General features: G+C 42.4%; 1 protein-coding gene across 2 annotated transcripts in view; it reads left to right on the top strand.

Moving 5' to 3' along the window:
- Positions 1-16,195, top strand: part of ABL1 (ABL proto-oncogene 1, non-receptor tyrosine kinase) — a 132,189-nt gene that overhangs the window by 88,036 nt on the left and 27,958 nt on the right. For both annotated transcript variants that reach the window (XM_024762368.1, XM_024762369.1), the window contains exons 2-3: positions 14,673-14,846; positions 15,395-15,690. In XM_024762368.1, coding sequence (XP_024618136.1) covers positions 14,673-14,846; positions 15,395-15,690 — 470 coding nt within the window. The remainder of the gene's footprint in view (positions 1-14,672; positions 14,847-15,394; positions 15,691-16,195) is intronic.

Genomic DNA, 16,195 nt, shown 5'->3' on the forward strand with positions numbered 1-16,195 from the left:
CCCCCCCCTTATCTACGGACCACGAAGAGGTCTTAGGAATTCTCTCACTTTTGCGGGGCGAAAAGAAAAGTTACCCCGCATTTTAAGAAGGCATTTTGAATGAGTCCAGGGTACTTGGGAGGGAGGAGGATAACCTCCTGTTAAGTTCCTTCGGTAAAGCCTCAGAGCCCGGAGCGGTTCACTTTCGCCCTCTTTCCATTCTACTCTCCTTTTCTTCTCTAATCCCATTTTTTTCTTTCCTGTTTATTTGTCTTTGTTTTCTGTCTTAGTAAGGCGACAACTGAAAAAAAAAAAAGCGCCAATTGAGTATGATGAGTGGACCTCATCTTGTAGCTTCAGGGTGAACCTGAAATTTATCTGATTTGGGGACTGGTCGTCCCAGACTGCTTGCTTTCAGCGGAAGGGCTAATTGTACTTCAGAGATGTAATCCTGCTTGCATTTGTTTGTCATTTTCATTCAGGACTTGAAATAGGAATAGAAATGTAAAGCTCATTTTAGAACAAGTAGAATTTCTGCTGCCGTAGTGCCATGAAGTTGTAATGTTTTTCTTTTTAAAATGAAGGCGAAGTAAACGGAGGCCTTGTTAATCGTCTAACCTAGTTTTCTTTTCTTTCCAACTTTTTGACTTGAGGGTCTGCCTGAAGTCACATACATGTGCAGCTCAAACCATAAACTCCGGTGGTACAGGTGCCCCTCTTGCCGTGAGATGTGTATGTTGTTAGCCCAAGGTTAGTCCCTTGGAGGAGATGCATCCAGATGGAGTGGGCTCACAAAATCTAGCATTTAGAGGGGAAGATGGTTTATTTGTCCCTAAAAGTTGGCATCTGAGCAGCCAGAATCATCTTCAGTTAATATGTTGCTTACTTTCCAAGTTGCTCAAAATTCTGGACACATTCTCATTTACATCTGTAACCAGTTAGTGTTAGGCATTACCATCTCCATTTTGCGGATGGATACTTACGGCAGAGCAGATGAATGGGCTTTTGTAACTGCGGTGATGGAAGAAAGGTTAGGTCACAGCAATGCTGTGACATTGTTTTGTTTTCCTGGGAGTAAACAGGAGATTTAGTTCTTACCTGGCTGGTCTAATTATTGTTTTGGGGGAGGGGAGACAAAATCCAATGCGTCTTATTCCAGCGTGTCTTGAAATAATGTTCACTGTCAAGTCTCAAAAAAAAAAAAAAAATTCTGATTACAGCGGACTGCCTTGCATTAAGGCTTCATCTAGGAAGGTATCACTCTAGGAATTCTTTTTTGTGACTGAGTTTTCCTTCTTTCATTGTTATGGTTAACCGGAGAAAGTCAATGGAATTACTGTTTTGTAGTTGAGAGAATTTAACAAACCTCAGTGATCGTTTCTTTTTTTTTTTTTTTTTTTTTTTTTTTTTTTAAGGGGGCCAGCCGCTCCGCGCCATGTGGGGTCTTCCCGGACTGGGGCACGAACCCGTGTCCTCTGCATCAGCAGGCAGACTCTCAACCACTGCGCCACCAGGGAAGCCCAGTGATCGTTTCTTAAAGACTGGATGTGCTATTAGTCGCTTGGGAAAAACACTTGCCAACATCTGGATAAGTAATCCAGGCCTTTTGTTTTTACTGACATCCTCAATCAGTCAGTCAGTGTTTAATTGACATGCACTAGGGACCCAGGCATCCCGAGTCACGGAGGAAATTGAATATGGTCAAGTTTTCCATTCTATCAGAGAAAGTTCAGCCATAAGTGCAACTTGATCACGCATCTGTTGCTACTTGGGCCTAGCTGTCAAAGCAACAATTATTAAATGTTTACTGTGTTCCAAGCACTGTTTCAGCATTCTGTGTGATTTAATTTGCTTATTTCTCATGACGGCCCTTTGGTTACTTCCATTTTATAGATGAGGAAGCTGAGGCATCTGAAAGTTAGGAAACGTGTCTAAGGTCACAGAGCTAGCACGTGGTGGTGCTGGGATTTGAACCCTTGCTGTCTGGCTCCAAAGAGCCCAGTTTTAGCCAGTATATGCTTTACCAGCTGTGACTGTTTATATCCTTTGGAACTCTCTGTGGATGTTAAAACGGTATCTTCAGAAACACTCTAAAGCCTGAAACAAGGATATTCTTTTTTTCTCTTCTAGAAGCCTAATACTGATAAAAATGATTACCTTTAGCAGTAGATGTATATTAAAATAGCTGTACATCATAAAAAATTCTAAATAGGAGAGTGAAAAGAAAATTCTGTCCTTTATCCAGTTTCCCTACCCAGAAGCCTCACTTGAGTTTCTTGTGTGTCCTTCTAGAAACATTTTATGCATATATAAGCAATCTATAGCATTTAAATTTTGTGCTCCAACTTTGTGAAAGTATATGTTTATAGCAGTAACTATTCACCATGACCACATTTTGCTTTACAATCTTAGGTTTACTTCAAGCACTGAATTTTCTGATTATTTCTTCCCTCTCCTAGAGGTGTGAAAGAAAACATGAACATTAGCCAATTGAATTCTTTTTTTTTCCAGTTTACTTTTATTTATTCATGTATTTGTGTTTGCGTATACGGTGCATGAATGTTGTACATGGGCATGCTAGTTCTGTACTGTGGAATCAAAAGCTAATGTCTGTGAAGTGAACTCTTCCTGAACTTTCAAAATTTATTTTAAGGGCCCACTTTTAAACGCTTCTTTTCAGCAGTTAACTTTCTGGTGAATGCTTTATGTGGTGCCAGCCTCACAGATACACTTTTAGAACTTATGCCTCAGAGAAGCTTATGCTCTCTTTCTAAATACTCTCTTCTGAGGTCATCAGATACTTCCCTTGTTTAGTAACAAAGAAAATCTGAAGCTCTTTCTGTAACCAAATAGAAAGCCAGTCAGTCCTTTTCATTTGGGGTTACGTTGAAATTGTTGAGCATTCATGATGCGACAGTTCTTTGGCACCAAGCACTTCATGGACATCCTCACTTCATTCTCATACCAACGCTATGAGGTTTCTAGAGAAGAGGAGGAAGAAGGGCCCCAGTTCACTTTGGTTGGAAATACTTTTGAATTTGGAGTCAGGCGATCCCAGTTTTCATCTCTCAGCTTTTCTGTTTTCTTACTTCTGAAGACCGAGAGAACAAACATTCCGTCCAGCCCACCTTCAAGGATTGTTTTGAGGATCTAGGAGATGATTCAAGGGAAAGTGTTGAGACCAATAAAGTGCTAAACGTATGTATTTATACTGATGTGAGGTTCTTTTGAGATGTCCTTAAATCAAGGCAGTGTTATGGCCAGGGTATTGCCAAGGTCCCATTCTCACGTGAAGCGCGCAGCTCTGGAGCCAGCCCGCCTGGGCTCAGATGCCGGCCGGGGCCCAGATGCTGGTGACCATGGGCACATTGCTCTCTGAGCCTGGTGTTCTCATTTTTAAAATAAGGCTCAGAGTAGTCCCTGCCTTCTTGAGTTGGGAAATTCACATGAGAGATTTCATTTAAATTGTTTAGCACAGAGCAAGGTGTTTGCAAATGTTAGCTGTTGTCATTTTAAGTAAATATTTCACAGTCGAAAATGGTGGCATTGCCAGTTTCGCTAATGGCTGAAGTGTGATGGTAGAATAGAGCTAAACCCACCCATAGTTTTTCTTGTTGTTAATAAAACAATTTGTTTCCAAGTTTGCTTTGATGCATATAATTAATACTCCCTGTCCTTGGTTTTAAGGAAAAGTATCTTCCCTTCCTCTGACCCTTTTTTTTTTTAAATAAATTTATTTATTTTTTGGCTGCGTTGGGTCTTCATTGCAGCATGTGGGCTTTCTCTAGTTGTGGTGAGCGGGGACTACTCTTTGTTGCGGTGCGCAGGCTTCTCTTGTTGTGGAGCACGGGCTCTAGGCGCACGGGCTTCAGTAGCTGTGGCTCGTGGGCTCTAGAACGCAGGCTCAGTAGTTGTGGCGCATGGGCTTAGTTGCTCCGCGGCATGTGGGATCTTCCCGGACCAGGGCTCGAACCTGTGTCCCCTGCATAGGCAGGAGGATTCTTAACCACTGCGCCACCAGGGAAGTCCTCTGACCCTTTCTTATTCCCATGGTGAATATTTTAATTGTGAAAGAAGAATCCCATTGGTTCATGGTTGGCATCTTATTTCTTCTCTCTAGAGGCAGTATTTCCACAGCTCCAAACATATGAAAACTGAAAATGTCATACTACTTATTACCTTTATTGCAAAATCAAATAGTAATTTTGCCAGTGTAATCACTGGTCTGAAATAGAAACAGGAAAAATCATTGATGGGTAGGTTTTTAAAATCCATAACATTGTACAACATGATGACTGTAGTTAACAATACTGTATTGTTTATTTGAAAATGGCTAAGAGAGTAGATCTTAAACTTAAAAGTTCTCATCACAAGGAAAGTAATTTGTAACTATGTATGGTGATGGATGTTAACTAAATTTCTTGTGGTAGTCATTTCACAGTATATACATATATCAAATCATTATGTTGTACACCTCAAACTCATACAATGTTGTATGTCAATTATATCTCAATAAAACTGGAAAAAAGTAAAACCAAAAGTATGTATAACAAGAACTGAAGATCAAATGAGACATTGGAAGGATTTAACTTTTCCTCTGTAATGGTGAATCATAATTAAGCACCCAGAAGAATGACTTATAAAATAAATTCTTAGGTTAGTTGTGTTTTGTTTTGTTTTGTTTTGTTTTTGCAGTATGCGGACCTCTCACTGTTGTGGCCTCTCCCATTGCGGAGCACAGGCTCCGGACGCGCAGGCTCAGTGGCCATGGCTCACGGGCCCAGCCGCTCCGCGGCATGTGGGATCTTCCCGGACCGGGGCACGAACCCGCGTCCCCTGCATCGGCAGGCGGACTCTCAACCACTGCGCCACCAGGGAAACCCTTGTTTTGTTTTTTACTTTTTTTTAGTGGAAAACTTTTAAACCTGTAACAAAAGCAGACAGCATAATGAACTTCCTTGTACTCATCGCCCATCTTTAACATTTATCACTTATGGTCAGTCTTGTTTTCTTGCCTAAACCATTTGGAAGAATAGCTTGCTAGTTACTGACTTTCGCGAGACTAACTTTGTCCTCGGATAATGACAGTTGTTATTCTCTGAAATTGGTTTTCAAATCCTTCTTTCTTTTTCATTCATTCATTCATTTATGGCTGCGGTGGGTCTTCCTTGCTGTGCGCAGGCTTTCTCTAGTTGCGGCGAGCGGGGGCTACTCTTCGTTGCGGTGTGTGGGCTTCTCATTGCGGTGGCTTCTCTTGTGGAACGTGGGCTCTAGGCGCATGGGCTTCAGTAGTTGTGGTACGCGGGCTCAGTAGTTGTGGCTCGCGGGCTCTAGAGCACAGGCTCAGTAGTTGTGGCGCACGGGCTTAGTTGCTCCACAGCATGTGGGATCTTCCCGGACCAGGGCTCCAACCCGTGCCCCCTGCATTGGCAGGCGGATTCTTAACCACTGCGCCACCAGGGAAGCCCTCAAATCCTTCTTTCTTAATCCACACCTTCGATACTTTGTTATACTGTATGTTGGGTGGTGGTGATAGAGAAGACAGACAGGGGGAAGAGATACAGACAGACTGGGAGACAAAGACAAGAAGTCAAGATAAGAGGGAAGGAAAGGGTGGGGGCTGGGACAGGGGCAGAGTGGGGATGGGGGTTAGCAGGGAAGAGATCCAGAGATGAGAAGGAAAAAGAGCCAGATCATGAGGGAGCAGTGCTGGAGACTGAGTGAGACTGACAGACTGACAGACAGACAGACAGGTGGCTTGTGGATGGGTAACTGGAGGGAGAGCAGGTGAGTCACTTCACCTCTGCTTCCACTTCCTGCCCTCTCAAGTGCACTCGGTACTAGCTGTTATTCACTCACGTTCAGTGACATAAACTTTAGCCTTATTACTCTTAAATTCTCTTTGGAGACCTAATCCTTATCAGTCTCACCAGTCCTCAAATTTACCTGATAGCATTGTACATTGAATACCTTAAAATTTAATTTAAAGGCGGGCCATGAGTAGAATTAGCCATTGCTTTTTGGAGCCAAAATGCCTGTTTGGGGGTCATGTTCACTTACGCCAGTTAGCGATAGGAATAATAATAGCTAATGAGACCTTCTGGGGAACTTGCCTGCCACTGGGCAGCCCCCTTCACTTAAGTCGGGTCTAAACTGGCCCAGGAGCCTTGATGATGCTTCAAAAGAGAATAGGCATTGTGAAATGAGTGCTTTCAAACCATCCCAGGCCTGGCAGGCAGAGGGGAAGGCTTTCAGTCTGTTGCAAATGGCCTGTGACAGAATAAAAATGCTTTTATGGTTAGCAGGCTCACTGTGGACAGTTTGCATCTGGGCCAGTTACAGGGATCCATGGAACCTTTCGTCGCCCACAGACAAGAAGTGTGTGGAGGCATCGGGATCTCACCGGGTGTCTGCCTGTTAGGAGACTGTAACAAATCCTATTTCTTTTGAAAGCACAGAGAAATGTACTTTCCTGTTACACCTTGTTTTAGGATCTTGGCCGTGGTTTACATTCCATTAAAAAGTTACTGTATTTCCTAGATCTTTATAAAAGTTTTCCTGGTCAGGTTGCATTTGCTTTTCATCTTTACTGTCTGTCGTTTCTGCTTTTCTTAATTCAGGTTAACAGATAATTAAGGTGCACTCTTCAATCATGACTTAATATTTTTACCTTCTTGCTAAAGACGAACAAGTACAGGGTGTTCTTACACCTGAGTTCATTTTAAGAAACACTGAGCGGTGGTGCTGTATGTCCTGCATTGCATTAGGCAGGTGCTGAAGACTCTGATAAGAATGCCTGGTCTCTGCCCCAGAGGAATTCACATTATTGTGGTAACAATAATACGAGAAGGAATAATTATCCTGTAGTGCAGTGCCCTGGTGCCAGGTACCGCTCCCGCATTCGTGCAAAAATTCTCTGCCTGCAGTATGCGTTGACCCCTCCTGACGGCCCAGCTAGGTTGAAACCATCGTGCAGTTGAGAAACTGAGGCTCAGAAATTAATATCTTAAAGACAGGGTGGACTGAGATTTGAACAAGGCTTGTCCACCCTGGAGCCCAGGCTTACTGTACTGCAAGGGACATGGGAACAGATTCCTTACTGTGTCCCTATCAGACACCAAGTGCTCCCCCGATGAGGTGAAGGGGAAGTAGTCAACGGGAGGAGAGGCGGTAGGGAGGCAGAAGGACCCGTCAGAGGTTTCCTAGAGGGCATGAGGGCGCAAGATACGGAGTGGGCTGGGAAGGCGTTCCAGGGGGAGTGACTGGCCCTTGTCCAGGTGCACACAGCTGAGGCAGCAACAGGGAAACTGCAAGGCGTTTGGGGAGGCTGGGTGAAGAGTGGGTGTCGGGGGGGAAGGTGCTGCTTCTGGAGCGCCGACTTCTCCTGTAGAGGTGGTGGCAGTAACAAGCCCAGCCGTTTTCTGAGGGCCCGTTTTACCTGCTAGGAGCGGTGTCGCCTGCATTATGGGCAAACTGCCGCTGTCCTGCGAGGCGCACGATAGCACTGTTCCTTCTGTTGCCACAGGTGACAGCGCGAGTATTGAGAAATGTGACTGAGCGTTGACAGGCAGAGCTGCCTCCCAAGGTTTCTGTTCTGCCTCTTGGCCAGCAGCCATCTCAGTGGGTTTTAACAGAAGAGTGACTTGGTCAGATCTGCATTTTAGAACGACTGCTCTGGTGGCAGTGTGGAGGTGGAATGAAGGGGGGGCGTCGAAGGGGGAAACCAGTCAAGGGTGTGGTGGGGCATGGAAAGTACGGGACTGATCAGAGGTTTAGGAGGGAAAGTGGCCAGGCTGTGGGTGTGCACTTACTGGGATGAGAGGGATGGGGAGGTGTGTGAATGAATGATGGGGTTGAGAATGGATTGAAGACGGTAGGGTCTTATTTTATAGTGGTCTTTATACTTCATTTGCAGTAACAGTAGACTTCTTTGACAGTAGATTCTTAGAAGGTGACCCAAAATTCCTTTGATTTTTTTGCTTTCTGGTGGCGGGAGGGGGGCAGGGACTGTGTACCTTCGGAAGGGAGCACTGTGTATCTGGACTGCCGATGCGGACAGAGGTTAGGATGGAGAATTCTGTTTTCTAAAATTGGCTAGGAACATTATAATGTAAAAAGATTCCCAGACACAGTTAGACCATGGGCTAATTTAAATAACTTTATTTTTTAACTTTTTATTTTTTAAAGGAGATTTCTCTAAGAAACGCATTTAATTTATTACCTACAATGCCCCTAAGTGGGAAGTAATACAACTGCATTTATCTAAAAAGAAAACTGAATAATGCGGGCTTTGCGCTAATTTATTGCAGCCCCCTTTCTAGGCCCCTCTCCCTGTCAGGTTACTGGGGTTCTAGTGAACCAAATCTGTAGTGTAGCAGTTGTGAACCTGCAAGGCCCTCGGGGTCTGGTGTGGAATTCGGAGCCTCCATGTCCTTGGGTGGAAAAATATTAAAACTTTATTTCACTAAACATAACTGAAAATTAGTATATTATTCTTTTTGAATGTAGGTAACAAACCACAGTAATATTAGCAGTACTTGTGACGTTGCCACCCGTAGAAATCAGATATTTTCATATCATGTAACAATTGTAATTATTACTTACACTCATTACTACTTTGAACTGACAGTAGCTACTACTAGAGCTTGTTATTTAAGGTGTTAATAAAGGAGCATCTATTTAATGCATTAATAAAGAAGCACCGTATCACAAATTACTTCTTTAAAAATATTTTGAGGACTGTTTCCCTTTGCGGTGCTGCATATGTGTTTGATGCATGTACAAACTGTATTCTGAGAAGGCGTCCCTGGGCATCGCCAGAGGGTCCACAACACAGCCCAACTGAAGACCCCTCCCTTAGTAGCCTTGATGTGTCAGGCTATAGCCTTGGGTCCCGGTGTTAACCCTGCTTCTCTTGCCAGGCACGGTCTGGTTCAGGGTCCACCTCCTTCCTACTGAGCTCGCGCCCCTCACAACTCCTGGCCCTCAGTGTCTGTGTCCTTACCAATTAATCCGCAGGACAGCGCCCGTCTTCTGTTAGACTTTTGCTTTGAAGGTGTGTCAGTTTTCATGAACTGTGTTTCTCCCACAAGGAGCAGAGGCTGTGTGATAATTCCTTGCATCGTTACCACGTTGCCCTACCCCTGCTCCCCAGCAGCTGACACAGTGTTTTGGGGCGCTGGGAACATTTTGTTCAGAGTGAGAACTTAATGCCAAGGCTATATTCAGCTAAACTTGTTTTTTTTAAAATAATTTTAACTGCTCCGGGTGAGGGTGTAAATTACAAAATAAAGGACCTTGCAGAATGTAGATAAAATGGCTTTCATCGAGTTCAAATTGTGGGAAATAATACTTTTCCTCTAAGCTCATATCATAAAAAGTTGTATTAGACTGTTAAATAGTCTGAGCGTGATCTCATCAGCTGGAACCGAGTATGAAATAAAACACGAAGGCTTCCTTCTTTTCTGAAGGATCTGTTTTATAGATTTTTAAATTACAGAGATTCCTTGAGCTAGAGCATAATAATGAAGGGCCCACAAAGGAAATAAGACTAAAGCAACCAGGGTTTCAATGATTGAATGTGAGCAAAAGTGAAGGGAATGTTTATCACCCGCGACTCGCCCCACCCTCGCGCCCTCCCCCACCCTGAACCCCAGTGAGAGCCCCAGTGTGGATAGTAATGACTGCCACAGAGCTGGCTGCTCTCACTCTAGAAGGAACCGTGACCTTGGGCACGAGCGCCAACAGGAAGGTAGGAAGCTTCCCAGGGATGCTTTTCCTGGAGGTGAAGTCTCCCCTCCCCTCCCCTCCCCTCGGGACTGCAGTAGCCGGTTACTTCCTCCTGCTTTTTGCCAGTGGCAGCTCCAGCAGCAGCCCCTGAAAGTCTAGACAGATATGCCATATGGGAGAATCTTTTGTAAACATTTTTGATCAGTGACTCACAACTTTAAGAAAGGATTATCTTTGTATAAAATGCTCTTTAAATTGTACTTTAAAGACCCAAGCTGTTTTCTTAGAATACTGTCCAAATAAGTTAATCACGTACAGATCCAGTGCATTCTATGGCATTGTTCTTACAGAATTTTCAGTTTGCTATTCTCATAGTTGGAGCCATAGCTTTTTAGAGCTTTGGAGGCATTTTTTTAGATAGCACCATTCCTGGTATATGACTTTTCCTGAGTTTCGTTGGTGAGTAGGAACCTTTTCATTAAAGATGTGGTGAAATAACAAAAGGATTTTCAGTGAGATGGGAGACATTTTTGAAGATATAAAAAATATTTTTAAAATATAACTCAGAAAAAAAAAAAAATATATAACTCAGGATGCTGCAGAAAGCGTTAACTAAACCTTTTAAGAATAATAGATGCTAAGATTCCTTTTTCCACTGGCAGAACAGAAGAGGGGAGCTGTTTGGGGCATCCTTTTTTAATGAATCCTTTGAGCTTCTTTAGGGGGTCTAACCTGGGACTGGCAGGAAGTTCACGTATTAAGCAAGGAAGATTTAAGTACATTCTGCAACTCTGGCCTTGTAAACTGTGATCATTTTTAAGGTTGACAAGCATAGTTCACTGTGAAATGAAGCAAGGAACTTGGCATTTATACATTGTGAGTCAATTTTGACATCAGCCTGGATTGGGAATTCACTGGAAGGTTTTGGTGTTCGACTGCGGACACACTTCAGTGTCTCGATCCAGAGGCAAACATGAGCAATACTTCCCTTTGGGCTTTGGCCATTAATTTGTGGAATGGAGCAAGAAGTGGAGAGGAAAATTGAAAGGCTGCCTTGGATTTCCTGACGTCCTGTTGAATCAAAAAGCTGTGGGAGGCCCTTTCCTTCCTGACAAAGGCCTCATCCCCTCACATGAAATTCTCAGCATCTGTCTCCACGTTAGGGACAGTCCCTCTTTAACCCATACTTTTAAGTCGACAGTCACCCCTGAGCCAGTATCTGTGTTCTGCCTATTCCAGGTGTCTTCCAGGCTACTTCCCCTGATTATGTAACTTTGATCAAATCCAGATGCTGCAGAATGTTTGATAGAAGAGGTCAAATGGCATTTGAGAAGAAAAGCATTTCTGTATTCATGACTTTGCTTTAATTTCCTGTGCAGGCCTGGTGCGCGCAAGTCGTGTGCTCATGGCCACGAAGTTGGGACACTGGAGGGGAATGCACACATACTCTTTCAGGACAGCTTGAGGAGATTCCCTCCCCACCCTGTGTACTTTTTCATGTTAGATGATCAATTACATAAGTGTCCGCTGGCTTCTATGTATGACAGGTTTTTTTATTTTTGTAATTGTTTTCTGATTATAAAAACAATCCACGTTCATTGTGAGAAATATGCCAAAATACAGAAAAGAATAAAGAAAACTTAAAATGTTCGTAATCCCACCACCCCAAGTTAAATTACTGTTAATGGTACTGTTAACATACTACCATGCATTAACTACTGTTCACATTTTGATATAGTTCCTTCTGGACTTTTTTTCAATTTTTATGAAATGGGGGGTTGTTTTAGTATATTTCCAAGTTATTAGATATTTGTTCCAAAAATATTTTGAATGGCTTTACGAATGTATTCTATTTTATCGATGGACCACGAACTAACTTATCTCGTGTTGCTAAATATCGTGTACCTTTCCTTTTCTGTGCTGTTACTTAAAAATCAGTATATACAAATCATTGTGTGGGTCTCCTGGGATAAATTCCTAGCAGTATGTCAAAGGTGATGGAATTCTTTAAAGACTCAGTTCGGTTTACATTTCCAGTTTTTCTCCTAAAATGTTACAGCAATATCTATACCAACTATTAGCATTGTATGAGAGTGCCCGTTTCATTGAAGTTTTACCCTGTTAGCCTCAAGAAAATGCCCCTGCCCAATTTCATGGAGAATTTGCATTTCTTTGATTATTAGGAGGGTAGACGTGCTTTCTGTGTTTAGCGGTAATTTAAATTTCCCGTGTGCTGCTTATTCATAGTTTTGGTCTATTTTTCCATAGAGGAGGGTTTTATCTTTTCCTTTTGATATGCAAGAGTTCTTTTATGTTAAGAATCCTTTGCCTTGGACATATATACACTACCAAACGTAAAATAGATAGCTAGTGGGAAGTAGCCGCATAGCACAGGGAGATCAGCTCGGTGCTTTGTGATGACCTAGAGTGGTGGGATAGGGAGGGTGGGAGGGAGGGAGAGGCAAGAGGGAAGAGATATGGGGATATATGTATATGTACAGCTGATTCACTTTGTTATAAAGCAGAAACTAACACACCATTGTAAAGCAATTATACTCCAATAAAGATGTTAAAAAAAATAAATGAGTAAAGAAAAAAGAAAAAGAATCCTTTGCCTAATAATTTTACTTAATATGGACATAACGACAGTCGAAGCTCTTTTGACTTGCTTTCACCGAACTGACTTGCTGAAGCGACCGGCGGCTCGGCTTCCTTCGTAACACATGCCTCTCTGGTGCCCGTGGGGTAGGGCAGCATAACACATGCTTCTCTGGTGCCCGTGGGGTAGGGCAGCCACTCCACTACCACACATTGCTCCCACCACCTGAGTCACAGCCACACCCAGAGCCACTTGTGTTTCTTTCTACACCTCTTTATTTCAGATACACTTGTTGCTTTAATTACTTGGTTAATATGAAACCAGTGAAATCCAAATGTGAACGGAGATTTGTCTCTATGAAAATTTAAGTGAATGTTTTAGATAGCCTCTGTAAATGCAGGTAACTTTTTAAAAATTGCTACAGGACTAGGTGTGAGTGACACACCTATAAACATCGGAAGGGATTGTACTGGGATGACATATCGAACGGCTCCAGCTTCTTCTTCCACCTGTAGGAAGCTGAAGTGAGATGATGCATTATAGGTAGGATGGTAAGACAACATCCAACTGTAAACACATACCCACACTCAAAAGGACAGTCCTTGGCCCTGTTGTCAAGACTAGCAAATCAGTGTACATTCAGGTGGGGTTAGGGGATCACAGATTTTAATTTTCAAAAATTCCCTGCTTTGACCAGGTTTTTTTGGTTAATCGGTCAGTCTGTGATCACGATGGCACTAGATACACTTTTAGAGCTGCTGTAAGTAAGTACTCAGAGAACAGGGCCTAACGCATCACTAAGCCTTTTGCACATTCTAGGAAATGGTAGTGTTACAAGACGCTCTTCCTTGAAATTATCTTTGCCCTCAAGATTCATAAAATGAAATTACCAAGCACAGCAGTGACGTAATTGGGGATTTTCTCTTTTAGAAAAACAATTCCTGAAGGTTCACTGTAGTCAGTAGTACAAAAGCTAGAATTGAGAGGCCTTCTTATTTATGTTCTATTGGTTTATTCCAAAGAGATAGTTTAAAGAATGCTTGTTTCTGAAAGTTCTCCAGTTGTGTTCCTGGAAGTTAGGCTAGTCTCTCAGATGTACCAGGTGCCTCCAGTGTCTTTTTTGAAGTGAGTACTGCAGAATCACGCCCATCCCTGAGCTGGGTGTTACTGCCCAAGAAAAGATGTTTGGGGGTCCTCTAAATCCATAAAAAGGGAAATTTAAAACAATTTTGTTCTGTTGCCATTTATGTTTGGTGTAAACAGATGGTAGGTCTTTCCATTCTTCTCAAATTAGAATTTTCCCCTTTCCCCCTTTTTAAAAGTTTGATTTCTTAGCCATAATATTCTATAACTGTTAAGATCTACTTGGAGTAGATTTGCTGGCGTGAAAGGACCCATGGAGAGTTTGAACACAGTTCAAAAAAAAAAAAAAAAAGAACGACAAGAAAAACCTTCAGGAAAAAATATTGAACCGTATTTAACCCTTAGTGAGTAATAGTCACACATTCCTAACGTAAAAGATGTTGATTGGTTTTCAACTTTTAGAATCTACCTATAGACAAAAATGAAAGACTTTATTAAAGAATAGAAGAACAGAATTTCTTTTACACAAAGTGGAAGGAAATGTAAAGAAGGCCATACTTTGAGTGTAGAGGGGGGAAAGCTGGAAGGAAGGGTAGGATGTCAATATCCTTATCTTGTGAGGTAAATAGTTGAGAGATACGGTCTCTAGCAGGAAGAAAAAGAAATAAAAGTGTAAGTCTGTTACGGAAAATGCAAAGGTGACCAGTAGAGGCTGGTGCAGGAGAGATGTGGGGGAGAGGGAACAGCGATTATAATGATATAGCTTCTGTTCAGAGAGATGGAGGTGGTCACCAAGAAAACAGCTGTTGCCTCTGGGTGTAGAGGGGAGTGGGATGGAAACTGTTTGTCCTTCATTATAAGCTCTTCAGCACTATTTGACTTTTAAATTATGCCCGTTTATTAACTTTCCTACATTTAAAAATGTTTTAAGGCAAGAAACTTTTGCTCCGTGTTATAACATAAGCAACGGCAAACACGTGTGAGGATGGACTGTCTCTGTTTCTAGTTGAATTTTTTGAATTAGTAAACTTAAAAAGTTTAAACCATTTGGGAACGGTAGTTACCACTCTGGAATGCAAATATTTAGGGTTTTTCACAAGATTTGGGAAAGGAAGAGTCCATTTTTTTTAATCACCTTTCTGATTAATAGCTAATACGTGCAGATGTTAAGAAATGAAATAAATTAAGAATATATATAATGTTGGATACACAGACTTTTTTGCTCCTGAGAATAAAACTTTCTTCCCTGTTTCTTTCTTCTGTTTCTCTCTTTCTCTTCCAGAAGCCCTTCAGAGGCCAGTAGCATCTGACTTCGAGCCCCAAGGTCTGAGCGAAGCAGCTCGTTGGAACTCTAAGGAAAACCTTCTCGCTGGTCCCAGCGAAAATGACCCCAACCTTTTCGTGGCACTGTATGATTTTGTGGCCAGTGGGGATAACACTTTAAGCATAACTAAAGGTAAAAGATCTGTGGGCAGCTGGTGATCGTTGCAAGAGACAGAAATCCGGGGAAGCCGGAGCCGGACTGGCTGCCCCTTTGCTGGCGGAAAGAGCAGCTTTAGTTTGGAATGCAGAGAGACCCGAAAAACTAACAGCATCCTTACAAGCGTCACTTTTCCTTAAGGAGAAGAGTTCCTGCATAGTTCTTGGCAAAAACAGAGCTTTCCCTATTTTATATTGAAAAAGACATCTGGACCAAACACTGAAAACACTTTTTTTTTTTTTTTTAAGAAAAAGTATCTTTCCACTAAAAGCTTCCTTATATTAGAAACAAAACACTTGAGTAATAGATTTATAAAAACTGAGGCTATATATTTATCTGCATATTCAATATAAACAGGAAGCTTCATACTCATATGCTTGTAAATACATATATTTATGTGGACTAGTTAAAATGAAATAGGTATTTAGGAATTTGGAGATCTTTAGTAATCATAGAAGAGTACATGAGAATGAACGAATTAGCTTCTAAAACTGATATGTCTGATTTGGTTCTTTTCTTCTAAGGTGAAAAGCTCCGGGTCTTAGGCTACAATCACAATGGGGAATGGTGTGAAGCCCAAACTAAAAATGGCCAAGGGTGGGTCCCAAGCAACTACATCACGCCAGTCAACAGTCTGGAGAAACATTCCTGGTACCATGGGCCCGTGTCCCGCAACGCCGCTGAGTACTTGCTGAGCAGTGGGATCAATGGCAGCTTCTTGGTTCGGGAGAGCGAGAGCAGTCCTGGGCAGAGGTCCATCTCGCTGAGATACGAAGGGAGGGTGTACCACTACAGGATCAACACTGCTTCTGATGGCAAGGTAGGGGGCCCCAGGCAGGGGAGCCGATGGGCCAGGGTGGGGACAAGAGGTCCTGCCGCTAGGTTGATAAGGTTCTGCAACAAAGCTCAACCAAGAAGATGTTTGAAACAGCAGGCATCATCCCACTAGCCTTGTTAAAGACCCTCCGTTGAGGACTGATCATGTGACGTTACAAGTCCACAGGCTGATGTGGTTCTCTAATTGTCCTGCTGGAGTTTGGGTATCAGCAGGTTCATAAGATAAGTGGATCGTCTGTTGGGTTTTGGACGTATTTCGTATACTAAGACTCTTCCTTTTTTTTAAAAAAAAAAAAAAAGTCTTATTATGAAAGTAATTTATCCTAAGTGAGGAAAATTCACACAATAGATGGTTATTTTTAAAGTGAAAGACCACCTTAATAGCACCTCCCCAAAACAAGTCTGGTACGTGGCTTTCTTTCTATAGATAAAATCACATTTGTGTGTGTGTGTGTGTGTGTGTGTGTGTGTGTGTGCGTGTGTGTGTA

Source organism: Neophocaena asiaeorientalis, unplaced genomic scaffold (genome assembly GCF_003031525.2).
Source record: "Neophocaena asiaeorientalis asiaeorientalis breed wild unplaced genomic scaffold, Neophocaena_asiaeorientalis_V1.1 scaffold78, whole genome shotgun sequence".
NCBI classification, from domain to species: Eukaryota; Metazoa; Chordata; class Mammalia; order Artiodactyla; family Phocoenidae; genus Neophocaena; species Neophocaena asiaeorientalis.